At 38.1% G+C, this 27,013-nt stretch overlaps 1 protein-coding gene across 1 annotated transcript in view; it reads left to right on the top strand.

Annotated features, from left to right (window-relative positions):
• The window catches only part of crhr1 (corticotropin releasing hormone receptor 1), a 95,705-nt gene that overhangs the window by 60,260 nt on the left and 8,432 nt on the right, over positions 1 to 27,013 (top strand). Inside the window, exons 6-9 of the mRNA XM_079455578.1 lie at positions 4,318 to 4,424; positions 21,146 to 21,266; positions 24,354 to 24,507; positions 24,828 to 24,888. Coding sequence (XP_079311704.1) covers positions 4,318 to 4,424; positions 21,146 to 21,266; positions 24,354 to 24,507; positions 24,828 to 24,888 — 443 coding nt within the window. The remainder of the gene's footprint in view (positions 1 to 4,317; positions 4,425 to 21,145; positions 21,267 to 24,353; positions 24,508 to 24,827; positions 24,889 to 27,013) is intronic.

Raw genomic sequence — 27,013 nt, 5'->3', positions numbered from 1 at the left:
AGGAAGTATGGTTGTCAGGCACAACAAAAATAAAGTACAGCATAAAAATGTGCACACTGTGAACAATTCAGAGCTCCACTCAATATTTTATAGTGATTTGTTGCCTTTAAAGGAACAGTTCACAAAAAAATCTGTCATCATTTACTTACCCTCGAGAGAAATGATTTTGTTCTGATGAACACAGAGAAAGATATTTGGAAGAATCCTTGTAACCGAACAGTTCTCAGCCACCATTGACTACCATAGTAGGACAAATTGCTCTATAAATGTCTTAGTTCTGATGAACACAAAATAAGATATTTTGAAGAATGCACAAAAGCAAACAGGTCTGGGGCACTTAGTGAATGTGACTTTCTTCTTGAAGAATAATGCAGTCCGAGTTATAATACCACATATCCTCCTTCTTCCAAGCGGTAGAAGCTCCAAAATGTGCATCGATCGATCAAAGAATGAGTCAACACGGCTCTATGGTCTTAACAAAGGTCTTCTGAAGCGAATCAATGTTTTTTTTAAGAGAAATATCCATATTGACAACACTATTAAAGATAATGTCTAACATCCGTTGCAGGCGAACGAGAGGCTTGTTTTTCCAAATGACGCATGCGTGTTTAAGTTCCTGTGACCAACACAGCAGTTTTCGTTTTCAGCCAATAGAATCACCACCTTTCGTGGTTGGTGGAAGCTTTCGTCAACATCATTTAGCGGAAAAACAGGCCTCTTGTTCGCCTGCAGTGGATGTTAGACATCAATGTTAATATCGTTGTCAATATGGATATTTCTCTTAAACAAACACATAGATTTGCTTCAGAAGACCTTTGTTAAGAACACGGAGCTGTGTTGATCAGTTCTTTGAGGGATGGATGTACTTTTTGGAGCTTAAAAAAATTGCCCCCCTTCACTCCCATTCTACCGCTTGGAAGAAAAAGGATACGTGGTACTATAACTTTGACTACATTATTCTCAGAGGAGAAAGTCACATTTACTTGGGATGCCTTGATATGAGGCCTTTCAAGTCGAGCTAGAAAACACAGAATGAGCCTCCACATTTAATACATTTACTTTTTAAATAAATGTATCTGTGACCTTGTCGATAGACTATTATTATATATAATTCTCTATAATGCATTTCTAAAGTTTATCTATTACGTTTTTGGCAAAATATGCACAAAAACTGTATATAAGTTTGAGAGACTTCATTCCATTATAACAATGCTTTATGTTAGTAATGTCTCTACTGAATTTATTTGGTTTGTTCTCGTTTCCATAGTGACGGGCACTTCTCTAATTGGTGGATCCAAAAAGCAGCCCACTTGAGGATTATAAGTACAGAAGTACTTCAGTAAATCAGCTATTTAATACAAATTGCATTCATTGAGTTAAACCCCCTGACTGATGTCTTCAACAGAAGCATATATCACTTAACAACCCTGAGTCTGGTTTAAAGGGCTTTTCTGTTATTGTTGAAAATCAATTTCCCTTTGGGGAAAATGAATGGCATTTTTTTTACTATAGGAGCCCGACTGCTGTAAAAAGGGGCTGGGAAGTTTCTGTATGCTGTGATGTATTTTGTAGACCAAAGGTCAAGAGCCAAAGCCTGGCTCCTTTTTGCTCAGGAGCTCACAATATTTTGAACATGTTAATATCTCAATGCTAAATGCTTCAACACAAAAAAGCACTCTGCAGAAGTCTTCTAAAAAAGAGTGCGAGACGAGGGCATTGACAAAGTAACTGTCATCTCCAACACGTTCCCTTCGGAATGGTGTGTTAATGCAGGAATGTAGTCACGACTGGCATCCACAGAGAACTGCCAGACCCTTTAAGTTGAATCCAGTTCAATTAGTAAAGTAGAACACTGATATGTGAAACCCTGGCTCCCTCCAAAATGTCCGCTAGAGAGTTAGCATTGTCAAAACCAAAATGACAGAAAAATCAAAAATGTGAAAGCATGTGTTCCCACAGGCTCGTTGGATGGGGATGTTGGGTTTGAAACCGTCTGCCTTTAGATGACTCGTAGTCTAGCCAGAAGACAGCCATGGTTACCCGAGGGGGAACGCTTTGCTCTGTTTTGGTGGAGCGAGCCTCTTCTTAAAATAGGACAACCGTGATACAATACAGGGATCAGAAAGGGTTGCTTTGAAGAGCTCTTTTCTCAGGATTTAGTTCAAAAGAAGAGGCATCCGAGCCAAAGTGTAAAGCTGTGGTCGAGCACAAATCAAAATGGCATAGAGGTTTAGTTTCAGTTGAACGGACGACTTTAATGTTGAAGTTTGTCATTTGTGCACCGCTCCAGTCGTAGATATACTACTGTTTATAAACTGTAGTAGGCCTAATAATTTTTGGGGTAATTTGAGGTAAAGCAATGATAGCACTGCTGTCAGACTGTATGTTGAAATATAACCTGGCGGCAACCTGTTCAAACACATTTGTATCTTGATGACTGATATTATTTTATAATATTATGAAATGAACTGACCTGCCAGCTTGAGAGATTGTACAGTATTTAAATCAACTATTTCACGTAAGGCTCTTGATCACATTTCCAGACAATGCGCATGTTCACAGACATCTAGCCGACTTCATTGTCTCAGCTTTTCCTAATATCTCCACTGGCATTTGTTATTATGATAACAAAAAAAAACGTCTGGATCTGCAAAGTCCATTCTGAAAAACAATCTTAGGAACAACAACTTTAGATGAATTTGCTGTTAGATTTCTTTTAGGATAAATTGTAGCTGATCTCTTCATCCATTCCTTTCTGAGGATTACAGACTGCCTTTACTCCCCATTGTGTGCTCTTGTGGCTCTGAGCAGTGGCGGCTTTGCTTCACAGGCCTGTGAGTACCGAAGGAAATCAGTGGCAGATTTGTGCACCGGGAGGACACAGTTAGGAGTAGGAAAAGAAAAGGTCCTGGACCCATGATGCCTAGCACATGACGCCTATATGCTCACACATACGCACACTAACCTATGCGTTACGTGATCAACATATGCTACCTAGAGTGCCATTTGGCACGTACCCATAATTCATATCCATTTTTGATAGCAGTCTTGCAAAATCTGAGGTCGGTTTCAGACATTGTTGAGATCTCTTCTACGCTGTAAGAAATCTCAATTCATCTTTTAAATTTTCTTCTCTGCATGGGTTTTTTGGTTGGACCGATCCATATATTCAAACTTTGTCAAATACGTCGGACATATCAATTAGATAAACACTGTAAATTAAGTTTAGTTGACTACACTGAAACACTTTTTTTTCTCGAGATACAAATATGGAAAGACACCTCATATCATGGGTGATATTGTTTATTTATATAATGCAAGTTGTACAAAAACAACACTAGACTCTATGCAGGATCGAAAGCAAGCTCAGTTAAATCCGGCGCACGTAGGGTCCATGGGGAATAATGTCATATGTAGTCTTTTGTACAAGAAAGCAAGAATAAAGCCCCTAACCCCACCCCTTAATCTAACATCACTGGCAACAGCAGATTATACTGAAGTGATCTAAGCCTTACTCACATTTTCAATAAAATAGACACAAAATGCAATGATACTGTTTTAAAATCATAATTCAAATTCAGTTTAAAGGATAGTTCATCTAAATAGGAACATTCTGTCATGTATAACATGATCTTACCGTGCAGGGTTTATGTTTACGGACAATACTTTTTTGTTATGGCTTTAGGGTCAGTCTCAGTGTTGGCTGCGGTGGGGTTTTATTTTATTTATTTGTTGCATGTTCTATTTCAAATGCCCCTCCAGACACAAAGAGCTGATCTACTTTTGATGAACTTGCGATTTAAAGGTATCATTAAAATAGTCCATGCAACTTGTGACACTGCATCCCATGTCTGGAAGCATGTGATAGTCCTTTTGTATAGACTACTTTTTTCACATGCTTTTATATTTCCATTATCATCCATTGTTGACAGATACGGTTATTTTGAAAGATCATTCTATAGAAAATGGCTGTGTGAAGATTACACAGATAACAGTAATAACAGTATAAAGATATGGAACATTATGTGGGTGGGAAAACAATTACAGAACTTTCTTTGTTGGGTGAAGTATTTCTGTGTCAAGGACACAGAAATAACATGCATATATTAAAGGTCAGTCAGTTTTTTTATTTAAAAAATTGTAATGCCAAAAAACTAAAGAAATGGACTTTCTTTCCTTGAGGTTGTAGACTGTTCCAGTAATGCCCCAAAAAGCTTTTAGCGCTTCTTCCATGATGGGATTTAGATGCCACATATCTGCGGTAAGTCTGACATCTTCCTAATTTGTTTCTCTGTGTGTCTGTCTGTGATCTTTCAGAACAAGAGCAAGCTGCATTACCACATTGCAGTCATCATAAACTACTTGGGACATTGTATATCGCTGGGAGCCCTGCTGGTCGCCTTCACCCTCTTCATGAGACTCAGGTGGGTGAGACCCTCCGCCGTGAGGACTTTTGAAGTGTAGATCGTGTGGAATTGAGCGACATGGGCATTAGTCACACCACTGGACGTGTACAGTATGAGACAGATTTATGAGCGGGCTGCTCAGCTGGGTTTCAAAGCTGACAAGGAGGGCACCTCAGGAATATAAATAACATAAAGTGCACAGTTTTTAGTCTCTTTCCAATCTCTGAGAAGATTTTAATTGCTTAGAGCTTCCTTTTTACGTCCCAGGAGACTTGAGTTTTCAGTTACGCTTCATTTAAAGGGTGAAACAGACAATGTTTAGCAATGTTTAAATAGTGCAAAATAGAGTCAAATATCCTGATTCCTCATCAGTTCTTTCTTTTCTGGTCAACTCCATCATCATGCTCAATGTCCTTAGCTTTGATCAAGTTTTCACCAATGAGACACAGTCCCTGTCCCCAACACATATATATAGTCTGTCCTCCTTGTCACGTTTCATCAGTACTTCAATTGCATTTCTAGCTGCTGACAGAAACTTTACATCAGGTCTGAAGGATTGTGTGTGCTTCGTAATCACGTATGACGTTTTGGTGGTGGGCCCTTTTTGATCTCAGGTTTCTTGGGTCCAAGGACAACCTGTTGTCACTTCACCTGAGAAATCGATAAGCCAAGGGTCAGCAAACTGCCCCACGACAATGAGATTTTAGAGTGATGGCGTAGAAATTAACACACCTCAGCACCCCATCCAAGGACATGAGTGTATGTCTTGCTTTTCCACAGTTTAGGGGTTGGAACTGAAGGTGTTTATTGAACTGGTTGCCATTAAATGGTGATAATAATATTAATAAGAAGGTCATGTCCAAGCGTTAACGTCCCCTTAAAATAGCTCATGGACAGAATGTTTTTAATACCTGAATCAATATATTTTTTTGTAATTTTGTGGGTTATTTTTGTTGTGCTTTCATCTTTCATCATTTGTGCCTTACAAAGAGTACGTTTTAAGTTGTCAAACAAGAGTTTATTATCTTAGTTTGCATAAATATTTTTTGTTGATTGTTTTACTTTTTATAGGGCTGTCAAGCATTAAACCGTGATAAATACATTATCATAAACACATGTAAACATTTTCTGAATATGTAAACATGTATGTATGTGTGTCTTTATAAATACAAAATAAATATGTATAGTTCACAGTCATATATATGTAAGCACAAACATTTATTCTGGATGCAATTAATCATGATAGATAATCACTACTTTTAAATATATATTGGTTGAACTTTATTTTACAGTACGTGTACCTATTGTGTACTTACAGTGTACTTACCTAAGAAAGTACTGGTTAGTAAAAGGTAACTACATTATATAAGTTTGGTGTAGGTAATTACCTAGTTATTACATTTACTGTAATAAGTACACAGTTTGTACATGGGCAACAGGACTGTAAAATAAAGTGCTACCTATATTTCTTATAATAATAACAACATGAAATTGATGGTTAATACATCAATAGACTATTTATTTATCAACAAATCTATTCCCCCATACACACACCAAAATTAAAGTAATAGCGCATTGAAATGGGGTTGCTCAGTGGTTAGTGCATGGCGCTAGTAACGCCAGGTCATGGTTTCGATCCACGGGATTGCAAATACTCGGTGTAGTATAATGCAATGCAACGTATGTCGCTTTGGATAAATGCGTTTACCAGATGTGATATCATTTCTACAATTGAACACAAATATTTTCTAATAAATTGACAAAATAATTAAATATGCAAGTATGCCAATTACATCGAAGCTCATTGGTTCTTGCATTTCCCAAGACAAGTTTTCATTTACGTGTTTTGTCACGAGACACGCAAGAACCAATGAGATTTGACGTTTTTAAATCTTCATGTTTTGGTTAACTATTCCTTTAATAAACCTTGTCTGATGCTCAAAACCGGATGTCACGTATATCAAATTATAACATACACACGCTCTGGAATCTGGTCCACAAATTGTGTAGACAGATCAGATTAAATAACCAGCCTTTAGGATTCTTTCGACTAGATTATCTCAGATTTAATCTGCCTTGATTAATCCGGTGAAGCCATTCTGGCATTTTTTCCTGGATTTTCGATTGAAGTCACACTAGAAATCATCTGACTTGTTTTTTTTCACACAGTCCTTTAAAACAGTGTTTCCCTGCTGATTAACCTCTGTCTCTGTCTGCCCGGCTAATCTTCCAGAGTCAGTGCGTCATGGATGAACTGAGACTGTGCGCAATAAAGCGAGAGGTCATAAAATTAGTTGGGCTGGAGCTGTTTTTGTAGCAGGGAAACAGTGTAATGAAATAACTGTTGAGCAGATGTTTAGGGTACAAACTGAGAGCACTCTGACCCTTCGGCTATATTTGTGTCAGGACAGAAGGATACGAGTATTAAATTATCAGCATATCAATGTTTGGAGGGTTTATTTCCAGGGTTAAGGATTCCAGGTTTTGAAAGCGTGTCTAGGAGGCTCTAAAAATTGTTGGGTTATTTTAAACACATGGTTGGGTCAAAAAGGGACAAACCCAGATGTTGGAATATAAATTAACCTATATGGTTGGGTCAAACATATTTTTGACTAGAGGTTTAAAATACTTAAGTATTTTTAGTCTTATGGAATTAAGTATCCTTACTGTATTATTGAAATGTTTTACTTCATACATTATAAAGCATATTTCATACTTTTTACTCAAATACATTTAATAAATACATGTCAAGTTTTACATTAAAATTGCATTAAAACTTATGTTTACTTTAATTTTAGTTTTATTTAGTTTTCATTGATATTTAAAATTGCTTTTGATTTGTAGTATGTTAATTTTAGTTCAAGTTTAAGCCATTTTGGTTTTGTCTTTTTAAAATGTATTTGTTTATTTTTTATGTTGCTATATTAATAATATTATTACATTTTACTTTAGTTTTTGTTTATTATTAATTTTAGTGCTTTAACCGATTTCAGTTTATTTTTTATTATATTTTTTACTTTAAGTTAAGTTAAGATTTCCCAATAATTTTTAGATCAATATTTTATTTGATTTCAAAGAACAGAAACGTTTTCAAAGTTAATATTTTAGTGAAAAACATTACCTTGGCGCACATTAGTATGTTTCCGGACTATACTCTTCTCAGCATGGAGTTCCGTTATTTGCGCTACTTTTATGTAAAATGTTGCTCTTACTCAAGCAACAGGGTGAGGACTATCCAGTGCTCAGAGATGACGTATTTTTGTAGGCTAGCCCGGAAGAAAGCGCCTCGCTGGTTCCCTTGACCAAAAGCCTATGCATTTTACCCATAGACTTTTGGAAGATCGCAAAAATAAGCTCTGTGATTAACATTGGTTTATGATGTTTACAAGTTTTGTCTATCAAGAAAATCTTTGCAAATCAACACCACATTTGTTACTTTTGAAGCCGAAATACAATCGGCAGAAGTAAAAAGCTTACATGATGCTATAAACAGACTACACTTAAGGTTGCTCGAAATCTACGTCACCTGTATCAAGCCTCTGACAAGTCTTTTAAACTTTATTAAAAATTAGTTAACTGCAAAGTAAATTCTTCGCTAATGAATCTGCATCTACGTTTTAAGAGATTTGTGCCCATGTTGCATTATTTGTGAGTTTTATAAATGTGATGACGTCTAACGTCCCCGCCAAAGGAAATAGTCACTTTTAGCAATTTTTGTTAGAAACCGCCATTTTTAAAATATCACAAGCGGGTCAAAACTAGTGTGTTTTATGTCAGAGAATAAAACTTTAAAATATTTAGAGGTTTTGTTTACCACAGACCTTATTTCGGGCAATTTACCAAAAACAAACCATAGGCTGTGTCCGACATCGCTTTTCATACGACACTGAACAAAATTATAAATGCAACACTTTTGTTTTTGCCCCGATTTTTCATGAGCTGAACTCAAAGATCTAAGACTTTTTCTATGTACACAAAAGGCATATATTTCTCTCAAATAATGTTCACAAATCTGTCTAAATCTGTTTTAGTAAACACTTCTCCTTTGCCGAGATGATCCAAATGCATATCAAGAGGCTAATTAGACAGCATGATTATTGCACTTGTGTGCCTTAGGCCGGCCACAATAAAAGGCCACTCTAAAATGTGCAGTTTTACTGTATTGGGGGGTCCGAAATTTTGAGCTGAACTCAAAGTTATGCACAGGTCTGCATTAGGCTGGCCACAATAAAAGACAACTCTAAAATGTACAGTTTAACTGTATTGGGGGGGTCCGGTGGGTTCAGAAAACTGTGATGTCAGAAAGAACTGGGATGTTTTCAGCTTCCAGGAATTGTGTACAGCATCTGTCCGGGTGGTTGGTCTCAGACGATTTTGGAGGTGAAGATGCTGGATGTGGAGGTCCTGGGCTGTTGTGGTTACACGTGGTCTGTGGTTGTGAGGCCGGTTGGATGCCAAATTCTCTGAAACGCCTTTGGAGACGGCTTAAGGTAGAGAAAAGAACAATCAATTCACAGGCCAACAGCTCTGGTGGACATTCCTGCAGACAGCATGCCAATTCTCCATCAAAACTTGTGACATCTGTGGGATTTTGCTGTGTGATAAAACTGCACATTTTATAGAGGCCTTTTATTGTGTCCAGCCTAAGGCACTCCGGTGCATAATTTTGAGTTCAGCTCAAAATTTCGGACCCCCCAATACTGTAAAACTGCATATTTTAGAGTGGCCTTTTATTGTGGCCAGCCTAAGGCACTCCTGTGCAATAGTCATGCTGTCTAATACTATGTAGAACGAACTGTTTTAACGGCCGATAGGTACTTATTCAAATTCAGTATGTACTGTCACAGTATGCGATTTCGGATGCAGCCATAGACTTTGAAGCGATGGAACCGGAAGTCCTAAAATGCTAACTCACTTGCGGGTTTTGCATACAAAAATACTGTACGTCATCTCTGAGCCTCCCTATTTAGGCATACTGTTATTGGAAGGTATGACAAAAAACACACCATTGCTTGTTTATTGTAAGAGCTGACTAAAATTGTTCAACTTCATGCAGCGCTGCAGAAACTTACAAGTGCATGACATAATAACAGCGAGAGCGCTTTGAAAGTACATGATGCCACTATTATCATGTCATACACCAGTCGGTTTGAGAGTGCCGCACAAAGATGAAATCACTTTCTGTGCCATGGTGCTTATATTTATCAAGTGGTTAAAATGCTATTTTGCACTCCGAAAACGATGCGTCTGTGGATGAGCGTCTGAAACAAGGACTGTTGGGGAAACTTTGTACAGCACCACTTCATAAGCGGTGAGCGAAATTGAGAATGACAGGACCACAGATATAGTAATTTCCTTCAATAGGGCATCCTGTGCGTCATACGTAATTACGTTCGTATGTCATTTCGATGTCATTGCACATGCACAGAACTCCCGGTTTCAGGTTTAAAACCGATTATGTGTTTACACGCCCTGTCAAGCGGATTAGAAACGGTATAAACCACCCCTTACAATCCGAATGAAATTATGATCGGTTTGGATATTTTTATTCCGATTGAGGTGTTTATGTGGAGTATTTTCATTCGAATTGGACTTTCAAACAGATTACAAAGCTCCATGTAAACACGTAAAGTGTTCAGTACTACACTGCATGTGTAATATTTTCAATGCACTGCTTACTTAAAATTAAAGAAAGGAAAATGATGACAAAACAGAAATACTGCCTTTGTACAATACATTTTTATTTTGCAATCATAATAATATAATATTAGAATAGACACAGTGTGAGTGAACATATAATACACTAACAAGAGATTTCGGTCCACTTTTCTGTAAGTGTCAATACCAAAAATTCTTACAGGAAGGTCAGTGTGAAAATAGTTTATACTCTTTTTAATATTAAAGAACAGAATAACCTTCAATGTGATTTCACCCTCAGTCAATACAGTCCTCGCAGCACACTACTGACAGAGGAGTGTCATCCACACCTTCAGTCATTCACAGAAGAAGTGGTGCTGGGTAAAAAGATGTTGCTCACTGGCTTTCACGGACATCAAAGTGTGAAAGAAGAGCAAAGCCATAGCGGGTGGCACGATAGAGGGGCTCACCGGGTCAAGATAAAAGAAACAGACCCCGGTCAGCATCACTGTCTCTTATCCTGATTCTTGACAAATGCCTGAAGCTCAGTGACTCCTTACGTGTTCCTGTAGGGCAGAGACAGGAAGCAGTACACTGCACATCAATTTTCTCAATACGAATCAGTAAGAAAAGCTTTGAAATACATTTTCAATTCAATTCAAGTTGAAAATCAAGGCTGTTTACATAATCCACCCCACAAGGCAAGTTTGTATCTATACAAAGAGCTTTTGAAAAATTGTGATCCTGGGAAAGTAGCGCATATCATTTTCTTTTTTTGAAATTTCCACAGTAATGTGCCTTCGATAAAGTGTGTCTATCTAAATTGGGTAGTGCCTCATTCTTTCAAACATGCAGAGCTTTCATACAAAATTCAGTTTTCATGCTTTAACTGGAATGGCATCCGTCCCTTTAAATTTGTTCATTTGATCACCTCAGCAAAAACAAACTTGAAAAGAGGAATATAACACATTGTTAAACCTTTTAAATCGCTTTGGGTTGCTTTTAAGATGTTTATGTAATCAGACCTATAAAGATATCACCTTATTTTCACATGGGAGTGATGAAGTAACAGAGAAATCTGAAAATTCAGAGTGTGATGTATCTTGGGAAGCAAGAAGGCTTTTTGGAAGGGATTGTTATTATGATCTGTAATGCAAAGTGCTTATAACAGCTTGACTTTTTTACTACATTGGCAGTTTTTTCTTGTTCGAAGCATTATCTCACTTTTGTTTTCATTTTTGTGAAATGAAGACATAGATTTTTAAGTCGTTCCCTAATAATACAAAGCAAGAGTACCACAAAAGTGGGGTAAAGGGACAGTTCACTATAAAATGAAAATTCTGTTTTCTTTTACTCACCCTTGGTCTGTTCAAGAGAGAAAGATATTTGAAAGAATGCTTGTAACCAAACTGTTCTTTGCCACCATTGACTACCACAGTAGAAAAACTTGCTTTATAACTTTATTTGTTTAGTTGACGACAAAAGAAGATATTTTGAAGAATGTGGGATAGCAAACCTACTATGGTAGTCAATGGGGGCACAAGCTTTTTGGTTGCAAGCATTCATCCAAATATCTTTCTCTTTGTTCATCAGAACAAAGAAATGAATGCAGATTTGGAACAACTCGAGTGAGGTGAGTAAATGATAAAAGTTTTTGGTGAACGTCCCTTTTATATAAGTGATTGCTTTTTACCATAAAGCATCTCCAGTGTATAACTTTTTGAGTAACTAACCCGACACTTCTCCTGAAACATACCCCACTAAACGTGTCATGCAACTCAAGTGGCACCAGATAAGGAGGACCTCTGTTATTCTATTTTTATCCTTGCTTACGCAATGAGTTCAGCAGGGTGATGGAGTCAGCAGACCTCGGAGCACATGGTCACTGTATGAAGCGGTGGCTCTCTGCCAGCACCCCCACTGTACCGTACGCTTGGACAGACAGTTCGCTCGTCCTGGGTCCCAGCAGGGGATGTTACCAGTACATCTGCACACCATTTTGGCTTGAGCACGCTCCAGGAGGTCTGAATCTCTTTTGCCACAGGCGTTGCATAAAGCCAACCCGGTCCGTTAATATCGGCCCCCTGTGGAGCGAGGGACCCTTAACTGCCCTAAGCATACTGCTTTAGCTCCCTGCAGTTTTTGATTATCGTTACCATGTTTATTGCCTGAAATTGCAACACTCAGAGACTTTGCCTGTGACCCCTTTCCAATCTAGCTGGAGGATCAGATTGTGCAGCCCAACTCGTGGCAAATGGCCAAGGCAGGTGATTATTCACAAAGGGACATCTTTTAGGGGAAAGAAGCTGGTGCAGTGGATCAATACAAAAGTGAATGATGAGGATGAGGTACTGAATAGACAGCTGTGATAACGCACTTCTATTAGCACAGGCAATGGGAATGATAATAACTTAAATGTGTGCAGGCATTGGAACAGTGATTGACCCACGCTGTGATTGAGAAGTGGATGGAAGAGCTTTTCCAAAAGTACATGAGTTGTTGACTGTTTCAAGTTATTTTTTTGTTTTGAAGAAGTGTGTGTCCTGTAAAAGTCCCCACAAAGACAGTAATTCAAGTCATTTTTCTGATCCTCATTGGAGCAACAGGTATTAAATCATTAAATATGATGTCTATTTGAGAATGAAAAAATGCAGAATATTTCCTAGGGGTAGGGTGTGGGTTATGGGTAGGATATACAGTTTGTACAAAATCATCTGGTCTATGGAAAGTGCATGTGTGTGTTCACATATGGTTGTTGTTGGTGTGTGTGTGTGTGTTTTTTACTATGCAACACAATTCAGAAGTGTGGGGTTACATGCACAGTTTTTTATACATTTAGCATCTTCGCCCTCTGCATAGATTTGCTGAAATGTTTCTTTGCATTTTATCAAACAGCTTCTTGAGGTCTCACCCCGATTTATGTCAGTTATTAAGTTTGCATTTATGCTGGGCTCTTGATTCCTTTTTTTATTTAAAGGCGCCCATTTCAAAAACCTTCTTTACTGAATTTTTCAAAAAAGTATGTTAGCAATATGTTTGCACAATTATAATTTTGTCTGCAGTAAAAAGTAAAAGGTGACAAGCGATGCCTTAGAAGAACCCATTATTGGCTGTGTGGCCACATTAAGGACCCTTCTGTATAGTGAAAAAGGCTCCTTTTAATTCTATTTCTATTTAAGAATTGTACCTTTCGACATACATTCTATACTTTTGCGCTCCGTTTCAAATAGTTGTGCAGTCTTTTATAATGGACTTGTAGATGAAGCTGGGATGTGGTGTGTGGATTGAGGCTACAATCTCTGTAGTGCAGCTTCAGTGGTGTAATGACCAGACCTTCTCCTGCCAACCTGGCTGGCCGTTCCTCGGAAACACAAGCCTCTAGGCACTGACTCATTCCTGTCCTGCCACCAACATCCGCACTGCCAGACAGCTGCCATACATCTTGGATATCCAACAAAGCTTTAAGATTCATCTGTTGTCAGATGGTAAACTCAATAATGCAAAATGAGGTAAAATGGTAAGAAAGAGATTGTTCTTTGAGGAAATTTTGACTGAATGGTTCTATGTAGAACCAAAAATGGTTCTTCTATGGCATCGTGAAGAACCTTTATTGCACCTTTATGTTTAAGAGTGTATAGACCGTTTCATCGGACGTGCATGCGCATGACCTCCAGTTATCTTCCGGTTTATGTTTGGCTAGTGTCTTACAATATAACTCTTTATTTTATTTATGTTAATATTCATTTATATGATTATTCTACTGTGTAATAATTGTATTCAATATACAATTTGTTGAATTTTGTTGTACATTCATTTTATTACATAAACAATTTGTTGAATGGGTCCTTGACACATTTAAACAAACCGTATGGTACATTCAAAACTTGTGGTTGAGCTTGGTTTCACAGTCTAAATGTCAAAATATCGGCTAGACAAGTTTAGCCAAGTAACGGTTCTTCTCTGTTTCTTTTTAATGTTATCAGAAATAATCTACAAGACCCTCTTTTGTTTGTGAATGTGTACCGGAAGTTAAATTGGGGTCACAAAAGTGCCCATGCAAACGTTGCGTTTGTTTATGTTGTTATGATGAAACCGTCTACAGGGCGTATACGGTTTATCCCATGGTAAATATATTTTTCAACATGGTATAAATGGCCAGACTTACTGTGGTATATGGATGTGTTATGACCGTAATATTTTGGTATTATCGTCCATCCCTGCTCAGAATGATCTTTACCTTTATTAAATTCCAGCTTAGTTCAGATAAGCATTTATAAAATAGGAGTTTCATTCATTATCATTCAGTGTGAATAGGGCTCTTTCTGACTGTGCTGGTTTCATAAGCGCTGCAGTAGGCTCACTTCCAGGTTTCCACTGGAGAGAACTTATGTCCACTTGTCACCAGTACTGCCAGCCCGTAGCCCCCCCCCCACCCACTCTTGGCCTATGTGTAATAAAAGTGTGGATTGCTATTCTATTCTTCCCAGAGATTTCATACATTCAAGTGGCATTCGAAATAAATTATTTTCATTAGGGTTTGTACTGATCTGAAAGGAGCTATTGTTGCATTGTTCCCCAAATCTAGTGAGTATTAAATGGATACATATAGCCCCGTCAGTTTAAGAAGTGGATTTTTGTTCTAATAAGTGAAATACCTTTCAATTAAAATGACAGAGGAATGATTTTTGCCAAGCTATTAGAACTCTATGAAAATTATCAGTTTAAACGATTTCTGGGATCTTTATCAACGTTTAATATGACTGTAGTTTCCCCTACAAAGCCAGGACATGAAATTAGAAACTTTTCATCACATTTATACTGAGATGTGACGTGAATTTTATAATTTTATATTCGTATTGTGTGTCAGCTATTGCCTTCTTTGTTGTGTGTGTGTTTTTTGGAAGAAATTAAGGAGACACATTTGAGAAAATGTTACGATGCATTTCCATACAGTTTATGTTAAACTACTTTCACCTATATCAGATACACAGAGAACACATTTCTAGTTAATTCTCTTGAAATGTGTGTGAAATACTGGCTCTGGGTGATATCAAAACATTGCACATGCTTTCAATGCTTCCTCGCCAGACGAACATAAGCCATTTCACACAGAGATCCTGGAAAATACATGGAAAATGTTTCCAGGAATTTGTCCCGGGATCGTTAGATTTTGTTCATTCACACTACCAGTGATTTTCTGAAATCTGTGCGTGTTTTCACACACATCATTTGAAGATCCCATAAAGGCACATGACGTAATATACAGTTTTTTTAATCGTGAAAATAGGGTTGATCACGGTGTTCAATTTTCCCTGGTGCTAGTGGCAAAATAATTAGACTGCTAAATAGCGCAATTTGTTGACTTGATAATCTAAAACATTTTTGTATCTAAATGTTGCGAAGTAAAAATTTGCCAGTATTTTTGCAACCATACAAAAGGCACAGTATAATGACTTTTCAGTAATATGATGAACAAAAATGTGAGTTTAAAAATAAGGTTATTGTTTTTTTTAAAACAAAGTTTGGGAAAAGGTTTTTAGCATTTAGATTTGGCAACCATTTCGGAATAAGCTCACGCATATTGAATTAGAGACACTAAGGTCGGTATATGATCATCATGTTAACCAAATTATTTACGATTTATTATAGATGTTTGTCATCAGTATACATGGCTTTTACGGCATTGTTTCTGCCTTTTGTTCACACAGGGTGTTTTCCTGTACTGATCCCATTAATGTTACTAGGTCTCCTTTCCGTAATCACTTTATGGATTTAACCGGGATGTGTTCGCGTTCACATAGAATACACTCTGGCAGTTGTATGCCAATTTTATGGAATCAGTGGTCTGTGTGAATGGGGTTAAAGTAACATTGCTTTTGCATATGAGGACCCAACGTTTTTTATTCGTATGATGAAGCTTGCAATGCAGATAAAACAGACTTCCCCTTTAAATAATACTGCTTCTCGTGAGAAAAAGTATTTTCTTTTGGCCGCAAACACACATGTATCATCTTCAGACCGTCGTGTAATATGGTCATGTGTGGCCTTTTCCCGTGTTGCCCACTGGGAGTTGAAACCCGGTTTGGGGCATGGAGGGGGAAGGGTGAGAGAGAGATGGAGATTCAGGGTCAGTCACATCGCACTGCAGTAGAGTCACAGTAGACTTGATCTATGTGTCACATTTACTGGAGGAGGTCATTGGAAGGTAAGATCCACTCCCTCAAAATGTCATTGAGCTTTGGTGAGTTAGTCTCAAAGAAGCACAGGCACAAATGTGATGATGATATACCTAAAGATCAAACCGAGAACAATTTCACCCCAAAACATGATTCTTTTTGTCCTGTGATTTTATTTATAAAATAATATATAATTAATTATTAGTTCCAATTATAACACAATATAAAAATGAAAATAACTAGCTTACAAGTTTTAAATGGAACCTTTCCGAACCTTTTTGACTTTCTTTCTTCTGCAGAAGACAAAGGATGATATTTTAAAGAACGTTGGTAACCAAAGAACATTTCCCCCAATTGAGTTCCATTGTACGGAGACAAAACAACTCAGACATTCGTCGAAATATCTTCTTTTGTGTTACACAGCAGAAAGGGTAAAATACAATAAATTTTATTTTTAGTTCAACAAATGCAAATAAAGACCAACAGCTCAAATATTTTCTTTCGCAGTTAAATGTACTGTATGTATTCTAAGTACAAAAATGCTTTCATCAGTTATCCTCTGTTTTTCAAACTGGCTATAAGGCAAAAACATCCGTAGGGTAAATTTAATGAGATCCGTGCATATACACACGCAATGTACTGTATGCATCTCAAGAAATGCATTGTGTTAAAAGAACTTCATTAAAAACATCTTAACAACATACAGACACACACAGCCATATACAAACTGACATTTAGTGTTTGTGTGCAATATGTGAGTGCACATCTGTGTGTGTGCGCTTGCGAATGTACCATGCGAAACTAATGAGAAAGTAACGTCAGATTCAACTGCTCAGTGGGTTGTGTGAACGAGGTCAGGGAACTGCACAAGCGTCAGATACTCGGCTGCTAACAGCCCAGAGCTTGTGTTTTGTACAAGGGCAGCTCTGGCCTTACAGCTGTCCTTCCTTTAGATAAAAGTCATTCTCACCCGCTCATTGTGTGTCGGCATTCATCCATCACACTAGTAACTGTACTGTAAATTGCTACCCAGGGCTCATCAATTAATTCAATTGGGGATGTAAAGGAATAGTTCTACCCAAAAATGCTTGATATCTCCAGTCCCCACTTACTTTCATAATATAGAAGGAAGGGCACTAGAAATTCACAATTTCGGTTCCACAGGGAAATGAGATTCAGTACTACAAAATATCAGAATTTGATTCTTTCAGAAGCTATGGATGGATTTTTAATGACATGCGAGGGGGAGGTCTGTTTGTTTCTTAATAATCGGATTGCATGGAGAAGATACGAAATGAGACATATTGAGCGATTGGCTCTATGTGAAATAACCTCTAATACTCAATTATGACCCAGCAGCGCCATTCATAACCAACAGCGTGTAGCTTGAGTCTATACGTCAACTCTCATCTCCAGCTCAGACTTCACAAATCTGAAGCTGGCGATTACCATTAAGACGACACCATGCCTTCCCATCTGACTGGCGATTACCATTTGAGGACACCCTGCCTTCCCATCTGTCACCAAGACAATTACACCATCATATGATCCATCTATCCATCCTGATGTCAGATGCCCGCTCCCCACTGTTTATTTAGATTTGTTTTCAAAACATAGCACAATTTTACTACCGCGTTCTTGCTCTTCTATAGCAAGAATCTGTCAAGCCATTCAAAATATGCCCACCCTTCTAGCTGACATTTTTTCATTATATGTTAAAGGTTCTGATCTGGATAAGGAATGGTGACTTGTCTGTGTGAGATAGACCTTTACAAGAAGCATGCTTTTAATCTATTTCCTGTCTTAGATCTCTGATGTAGCTACTCTCTGATGTCACTTTCAAGACATCTAATGTCTTTGATATGTTATCATTAGAGCTGAATGAGCGTGTATCTCAGGAAGGTCTATGATACCAGGAGAAATCTCTTTCATTCATCTACATGGCAGCTGCTCTGCTGGTACAGGACGTTTTATTCTCCAACCATGGGACTATTAGGTCAGGAAAATACTGAACGAATCTCAATTCACAACATATTATACCTGCATACGTTTTTTGTATGCTTTTAGACGCCATTAGAGGCTGTTCGTGGCTGTATTCTAAAGGTCCAGTCTTTGAAATTTAGTGGCATCTTGTGGTGATGTTGCAAATTGTAACCAACAGTTCACTCAACCTGACACAGAACTAAGATGTCGTCACTTTTTCACTTTTTTACCGAAGGAGATAACGTTTCTACAAAACACACTCTGTAGAGCAGTTTGTCCGATCAGGACTACTGTAGAAACAACATGGCGAATTCCATGTAAGGGGACCCACGGTGTATGTAGATAGAAATAGCTCATTCTTAGGTAATAAAGACATAACGCTTCATTATGTAAGCTCTTTATACACCTCTGAAGACATGTATATTATATTGAGTTTCTGTTGCAGATTCTGTTTGGACCTGTCTATAAGTCAAGCATATATGCATTATAAACATAAGGAAAAAGAGAAATAATGTTATAGGAAATTTGTTCGCTTTTAGGTGTCTGTGATTAAAGCACAGGCAGTAAAACAAAGGCACGCTTTGTAACGTGTAATGTCATCATTTTTTTTGCCCTGCGTCCCACGTTTGCGCTAAACAAATGACCACAGACTTTCATCTTCCTGCTGAGATAAATGCAGAACTGTGGCCAAATTTAACTGCATGCTCATGAATGTGTTTTTGCAAGTGTGCCTGAATACTCATGAATGTGAACTGAATGTATTATAATTCTGGCACAACGTTTTGTATTTGCAAAGATAACATTTGTTGTGTACATTAACGTTTAGGTCAAACACTCATGAGGATGAAAGTGGGTGACGGTCTACAAATGTTTACAAAATGAAGATTCATTCAAATTACATGATGTGTAAGTCTACTGGCAGGTTAGGTTTTGTGTGTGTGTGTGTGTTTTCAGATATTTATTTTAGTATGTGAAGCAACATCATACAGAAAATGCCTGAAAGTGACATGCTTGGTGTCAATTCAACATCTCCTTTTTCTCCTCTATTTTACATTATCTTGCTTTGAACTGTTGAAGTTAAGTGGAGAAGAGGTAAGAAGCTCAAACACAGAGAGAGAGAGAGAGAGAGAGAGAGATGGATATTAATCTCATTTTAGGGGCATTAACTGTGATGGCAACATTGTGTTTCTGTCTAACAGGCAGTCAGATTGAAGCTAATCGATTTAATTGATGACGTGGGTTAAATGAGTAATGCAAAATCAGTGCCACATATCTGTTCATCATCCCTTAATAACCCTTAACGCTTTAAAGTTTCCAGAGCACGAGGTTTCATCTAGCATAACTTTGCATTAAGCATGCATAAGGAAAGCCAAGGCTATTTTCCATACGAAGTGTAAATGTGTCTTTGGAGATCATTATGGGGCTAGAGATCATTATGGAGATGACTGCGCCATACTCTGACATCTCTGCCGTGAGGATGAAGGTCTAAACCAAATTTGCACATTTGCGTCTGTTTTTATGCATGTCTCATGCGCATGTTTCTTTAAGTGAGAACGTTATTCATTCTTTTTGAATTCTTGAATTCTAACATGAAGTTTATATCAGGAATACTTCAGGTTTACTACATGCTTTTATTTCATCATGTGTTCTTGATGTTAGATTGTACGCTGTTTCGATCTGTGAATTGGTTTCTGGGTTCTTTAAGGCGACTTCGTAGGTTTCTAAAGAAGATAAATTAAAGCTGCGAATCCATAAATAGATGTTTGAGGTGTGTGGTGCTGCTGTGAGTTCTTACTTTTTTCTTCTGATCTGGGACCAGTTTTGTTGCATATCTCATAAAGAAAAAAGCTTGGGTTTCGGCGTAAATACTGACTACATCCTGAAGCTGATATCACAGCCTCGCAGTTGCAGTTATGTGATTTATAACTAGAAGAAGAAAAGTAGTCTGGTGCTCTTCTTTTATCCAATGCTATTCAGGGTATACATTTGTGTTCGTGCTCCTGAGAATTGATTCCCAGATGTTTATGTTACTATTACTATTTGTGCATGCTTGAGCTTAAGTTTTGGTTTGAAGATCACATATCCTCAAAACAAAATACTAAGGCCAAATAAAGGTCATAACAAACTGCAAGGCAAGGACAGATTAGAGCAAAACTCAGCCAGAAATTACATTTTAAACACTTGAATATAGAAGCTTTAAGAGGAATCTGTTTTAATGTTGTTCTTGCATACCAACACTCGCAGAAATTGAGTCCTAACATAACAAAAATATGAATAGTTTGCAGTAAATACAGTAAGTCTTTCTGTCCGTGATTATGTCTGGTTGTCTTTCCCATTAGTGCAGCGAGTTTCGTGAAACACCATTTTTCTAAAGCACTATGTTTATTTCAGTCTTAAAAATGGCTACAGGGGTTTGAAAACATTATAGCACAGGGAAGCTTGGGTGCAGAGTATAATGAATATTGATGGTTAAAAATACATTTGTGTGTAAGTGTCAAGACTTTCAACCACGCTCCTAACATGATGTGTTTTTTTATGAAATGAGTGCTGAATGTAAAATATGAATTACTTAAAGATGCTTCACGCGGTTGGTGGGCCATCTGAAGATAAACATAACATGCTCGGATGAGAATGCACGCAGAGAAAAGTCAAGACAATGGATGTGCAGCCAATAAAACAACATGAAATATTTTGTTAAATCGTGCTGCAAAGCCAAAACACACACACACTACACAAAAACTCATAAATGCGCACAAACACTCACAGCCCAGAGGAAGGCTTATGCTTTTGCAAAATGCGTTGCAATGTGTTCAAATGTGAAATGTCTTTTTTTCTCTACATTCCTTTCATTTTTCCGTCTTCCTATCCTTTTTTAAAATGTCTTTTACATTTTTCTTCCCCTCGCTCTTCCTCCTCCATCTTTCTTTCCTCCTCTATTCTCAGGAGTATCCGGTGCCTGAGAAATATCATCCACTGGAACCTGATTACGGCGTTTATCCTGCGTAATGCCACCTGGTTTGTGGTGCAGTTCACCATGAATCCCGAGGTGCATGAGAGCAACGTGGTGAGTGCACCCCAACACATACGACTGGGACTATTCCCTTTCTCATATTACTTTCTCAAATACAGTGAGCAAATAATACAGTTTTCCTTCTGACAAAACCCACAGGCCCTGTCTATTGTTCCAAACCATCTATTGTTCACACTCTCTATGGTTCCCTTTCATTTACATACACATATGTACGCACACACAGGTTTTCATCTTCCTCCATTAATTGGATTGAAAAACTCTGACCCCTGGAGTTTTGTTTCTGGCCTCATAACCACTGAAGCCTGACTATTTTAGCTCCAGCGGGTGTGCCGTGGCTGTAGATGTGGGTGTCTGGGTATGCAAACAGTTTGGTCACCATCCAGCGGGCCTTCCACAAAATTAATCACCATACAGATTTCTGTGCTTCCTTAATCAACTTATCTGAGCCGGGCAATTAATTCATCTACTGTCATGTCAATACCAGTCCCGAAGGGTCATTCCCATGCGTGCTGTTACCGTGAAAACTCTATTTTACATGCACGGCTCTCCAAAGGTATTAGAATTAGATTCGACCAGGTTCGACCTTGATACGTTATCTTTTGTTGTTTCCAAAGCATACATTTTATCAATTTGTTAATCAGGGTTTCAGGCACATTATTGTGTAGCCGTGCATTGGTTCCACCTCTGAGGTGGCATTCACCTGGAGAGAGTGACTTTTAAAAGAAAGGCAAAAAAACAAAAAAAGTTGAGAGGGCTTTTAAGGTGAAGCAGTAATTAAACATTCCGGCAGGTCTTTGTGAAACAGCTGTGACCTAATTCTCTTGCTTGCTGTACGGTGAAAGGTTAAAAATCTTTAGAGATTTTTACAAATGAGTGATTTAAGAAAGAACAACTGCTGTTGACTGTGTGCTGGAATATGAATAGAGTGAAAATAGGCCTTTTGGGGGGGATTTTACTCAAAAATGAAAATTCTTTGCTCCATTTTCTCTCATTCTCATGTCATTCTGAACCTCTATGACTTTCTTTTCTGCAGATCCTCTGAGACACATCTGAGACATTTCTCAAAATACCTTATTTGTGTTCCACAGAAACGTTCAAACAAATACGTTCACATAAGAGTGATGACAGAGGTTTCTTTTTTGGTGAACTATCCATTTAAATTTCTCTTTCTCGGATGAAGCTATATATGAATTCAGAAGATCAGGGATAGAGCACAAAAACATAATTTCCCCATACAGAAAAACCATGTGAATTTGACATGTTTTTCACCACCACATTTCAGATGGGATTAAAAGGGTTTCACATGGGATTTCATGTGAATTTTATGCTTCAAGTGCATACAGATTTATCATGAAAGTCCACTATTGTGTTCGAGAGATAAAAGCCATGTGTTCGAAATGACACCAGTGTAAGTAAATATTGACAGATTTGCCTTATTTTGCTATTTGGTCAATCCATTTAGAAAAAGTTTTTCTTACCCAGTTTTACAGCACAAATGCAACAAGTTTATAAAAGGCAGTTAATGAAATACATTGTTCGGTAAACAACTGCAAAATTAGCTATAAAGTTCGCACAGAAGTACATAATCTCTGCACGCTACTAAATTCTTGTCACACCATAGGGCTTATAATGAAATGGGTTGTTAAACCGTAGACAGGCAAAATGCTTCAGAAATACTTCTGTAAGCTTGCGGGCTTTATGACTCAGGGAGCTTTTAATTTGTATCCCTCTATTTCACATGTTGAAACTAAATCGTTACCACAGAATATATGTAATGGACTATGGACTATTAGCTCGCCGATTAATGCCTGGAAAATATGAGTCGACGGTAGTTTCTTAAACCCACAATGCTGAAATAAGTTTAGATTTCCTTTTCTCTAAAGGTCTGTTAAAGAGAGAGATGATTTTACGGTGAAACCTGTGGTTTGTAGCATTGCAATACTTAAGAGACCACAGTCTTAACACAAGCTGTAATTTTCAGTATTACGGTGAAATACGGTCAAGACAATAAAAAGAAATGCAGAAATAAATCACAATTTTCAGAAAATGTGACAATATATACATGTGGTAATACATAAATGTAAAACATAAATACATAAATGGGGAAATACATGCATTTGTAAATAATTAAACAAAGCTTTTTTTGTGTTTCTCTGTAGATTTATTTTTAAAATTGGCAGGCTTTGGATTTGGAATGCTTGGATACACATTATTTTCTTAAACAAAAAGTTTAAATAAATCCAAGTCATAAAATCTGTGACACTGACCATGTTAACTTTGTACAAAATGTCAGATTTCCATGCTTCTGTCATGCTTGGATAACATGTAGATTTCATACTTTATTATCTAATTATATAAAATGGCTTAATTGAAGCCTTTTGGAAACTCAATGCATCTGGTGTGTGTACAGTATTGCATATAATATCATTTAATCTGACATATCTATGACATTTACTTTTGCTAAATCGATCAAATCCTGAGTCAGAGCTGTGGCTCAGTGGTCAGCGCTTCAGACACATATGACACTTATGGCTCAAGGGCTCACCAGGTTCAAGTACGACCCAGGTCGTGCCCTCATAGTCCTGTCTGGCTTCACTGTCCTATATACAGTATATAAATAAGTGCCTAAAACAAATTAATCAAATACTATCCAACTACTTTTTATACCAAATTTACAAGATTTACAAATATGAGCTTTAAAGGAGAGCTTCAATTTTGACTGTGACCATCTGTAATGGGTCCTAAGAGGTGTATCACACTTCTGATGGTCCTGTTATGAGAACTCAAAACCCTCTGGCTTTCATCATACTTCCATCTGAATCTGCTCCATCCCAGAGCCTCGTTTGAAATCACCCGTCCCTCTCATCTCTAATGTCAGCTCCCTTGAAACAGGCAGGTTTTATCCCCCCCCCCCCCCCCCCGCTTGTTCTTTAGTCAAAAAGATTAGAACACATGCACACGCATACCAAAGCTTTCATTTCCTAAAGCTATTATAATAAAAGCGTTTTTAAAACAACAAAAGCTAACAAGAAGTGGCATAGTGATTTCCTCAGGCTAAATTGAGGGCCGTTTCTAAATATCTAACTGGATTTTCTATCATTCTCATCTTCTCTCTCTCAGATCTGGTGCAGGCTGGTAACAGCGTCATATAATTATTTTCATGTGACCAACTTCTTCTGGATGTTTGGAGAAGGTTGTTATCTGCACACAGCCATCGTACTAACCTACTCCACCGACAAATTGAGGAAGTGGATGTTCATCTGCATAGGCTGGTGTACGTATTGTATTGGTGAACTGCATGATGCATTTGCAAAAACTAAATCTTGTGATTTTAAAATGTTTGGATGTATTATGCTTCCAATTCTACTGTAGATTATTACTCTAATGAGGACTAGTATTGGATAAGGTTTACTTCTGAACTGTTGCAAAAAAGATTATGTGGATTTTTCTCAATAAGAAAGCTAACTGTACATTGTAAATGAGTCACAGCCAAAGTCTAAAGGCAGTACTTTAATAGGATGAGTTAAACTGTTTGTATAATGTCTTTGATATTCAAAGTAAATGGAATAAGTGAATTCGCTGATTTTTTTACAGGTATTCCATTTCCAATTATAGTTGCCTGGGCCATGGGAAAACTCTACTATGACAATGAAAAGTAAGTTTATCGAATGCATATGTTTACCTGAACTTTTTCCCTGTTTCAAGTGTTTTACACACAGTTAAAGCAATTAATGGTTAGATTTACCAAACAGTTATCTTCATCATCCACCTTAGCTTCTGGTCTTTAAACAACCGATCAACAGAGGTAGACATGGACACGTCTGGGCTCTGTGTAATGCTGTTTAACACCTGTTACTCTGAAAATGTCCCTGTGGCATGAGTACTATTTCACTTTGAGAAAAAGCAGTCACCTGCTGAAGAAGCTTCAGTTCCGACAGCGCCTGGTGAGTCGATTGCTCAGTATGTTGCTGATTAAAACGGTCTAGCAAAACCGTGCTGTTTTGATACATTATGGGACGAGATGATACGAGATCAGTTAATTGAAAAAACAAACAATACACTCGTTCGGGAGCGGCTGTTATTGAAGGATGATGATCTCACTTTGCGTTAAATTGAATCAAGTGCAAGCAGTGGGGGCACTATACAAGAATGAACACCAGTGCATTGGGCAGAGGCAGATGGTGGGCTGTTAGTTTGTGTGGACTTAAGGTCCGTCAATAAAGCAGTAATTCTGGATCACTACCCTCTGCCATCAATTGAAGAGCTGACTACACACTTTCATGGGTCAACAGTCTTTTCCAAACTTGACCTTCTCCAAGACTATCTCCAGGTTCAACCAGACAGAACAAAAGTACTCAGCTGGAGAGAGGGAAGCCCTGACTTGTGTATGGGCCTGCGAGCGTTGGGATGTGTAGCTGTTTGGACGGAAATTCACCCTTCGAAATGACCAATAAAAGCCCTCAGCACACTTCTGGTTCGGGCCACAAACCCCTGCGCATGACGGACCATCTTCAACATTATGACTTTACCATACAGCAGGGGCATGTCCAGGATTTTATTAATGGGGTGGCAAAAGGGGACTAGAGTACAATGAGGGGGGGCGACCTAAACATATAAATCTTATATGCACTGCTTCGGCTCTTTCTTTTCCAGCAGCGCACACTTTATTTACTTTAAACAAATGTGATAGTTTTATCTTGGACAGCTAGGACAGATACTTTGTGGCATCATTTGTGTGTCGAGTTAGCGGCTAACAGTTGTAAAGCTACACAACACTAGTACTTTAACGTTACACTTTGCCTTACGCAGCGATTTAAATGCAAAAATGTGCATTTATACTGAACTCGCCGAGGTAGAGAAAGAGATCGCATTTAGAACTGTATTTCATTCTATGACAGATAAACTTTGCAATTAATCCACGGGTCACAGGAATGCCCGCTGGCCCACAAGCTTTTATTGTAACAGTAAACAGGTTTTACTGCTACTATTACTTTGGTATATTTGATGCGTGGAGATTTACATTCTCACGTACATGTCTGTGGAGAAGTGTGTTTTTCTTTCGACTCCGCTTCAGTAATACTGCCACTCCTGTCTAAGGATAGAAACTGTGATCAGATTGCTCAAACGCAGACAGAAGCGCGTCTCTATCAGAATATTAGCAATTTGGGATTTTGCACGAAAATAACCTACTCCATAAACATAATCCAAAAATGTTTGTACATTACAGTCTTGACTGTTTGGTCAGAGTTAGGGTGGCAGCTGAGGTGAAAAAGTTCCTTTTCAGGGTGGCTGGTGCCACCCCGGTGGACATGCCACTGCCACACAGTATACATCATGCAAGGATAATGTAGTTGCTGACTTGCTGTCTAGTTCTGTGTCATCAACCTCTGATTCCTGTCACGTAGCTGAGAAAAAGGACCTTATTCAACTGGTGCATAGAACCCTCACCGCTTTTGTGTCCTTGTAGAACTCACAGAGGAGTCAGCTGCTGACTCCATCCTCTCGGCTGTCCGTGAGCATGTCCAGAGGGGCTGGCCGTCTCAAGTTGCGACAGATATCCAGCCATATGAGGGCCATTTCGGTATAGTTAAACTGAAGCAGCGTTGTAGGGACCTCATATGGTGGTCGGGGTTGAACAAAGACATTGAACAGCTCATTCAGGATTGTACTCCATGTCTTCTTAGTGGGAAAACTGGCCAACCACCCTCGGCACCCCTTGGGTCTTTGCCCTGGCCTACTCAACCTTGGGACCACATTCAGATGGATATCTGCAGAGAATT

This window comes from Barbatula barbatula, assembly GCF_947034865.1.
Source record: "Barbatula barbatula genome assembly, chromosome: 5".
NCBI classification, from domain to species: Eukaryota; Metazoa; Chordata; class Actinopteri; order Cypriniformes; family Nemacheilidae; genus Barbatula; species Barbatula barbatula.
Note: the sequence above shows the minus strand (reverse complement) of the source record. Positions and strands in the feature narration are given on the sequence as shown.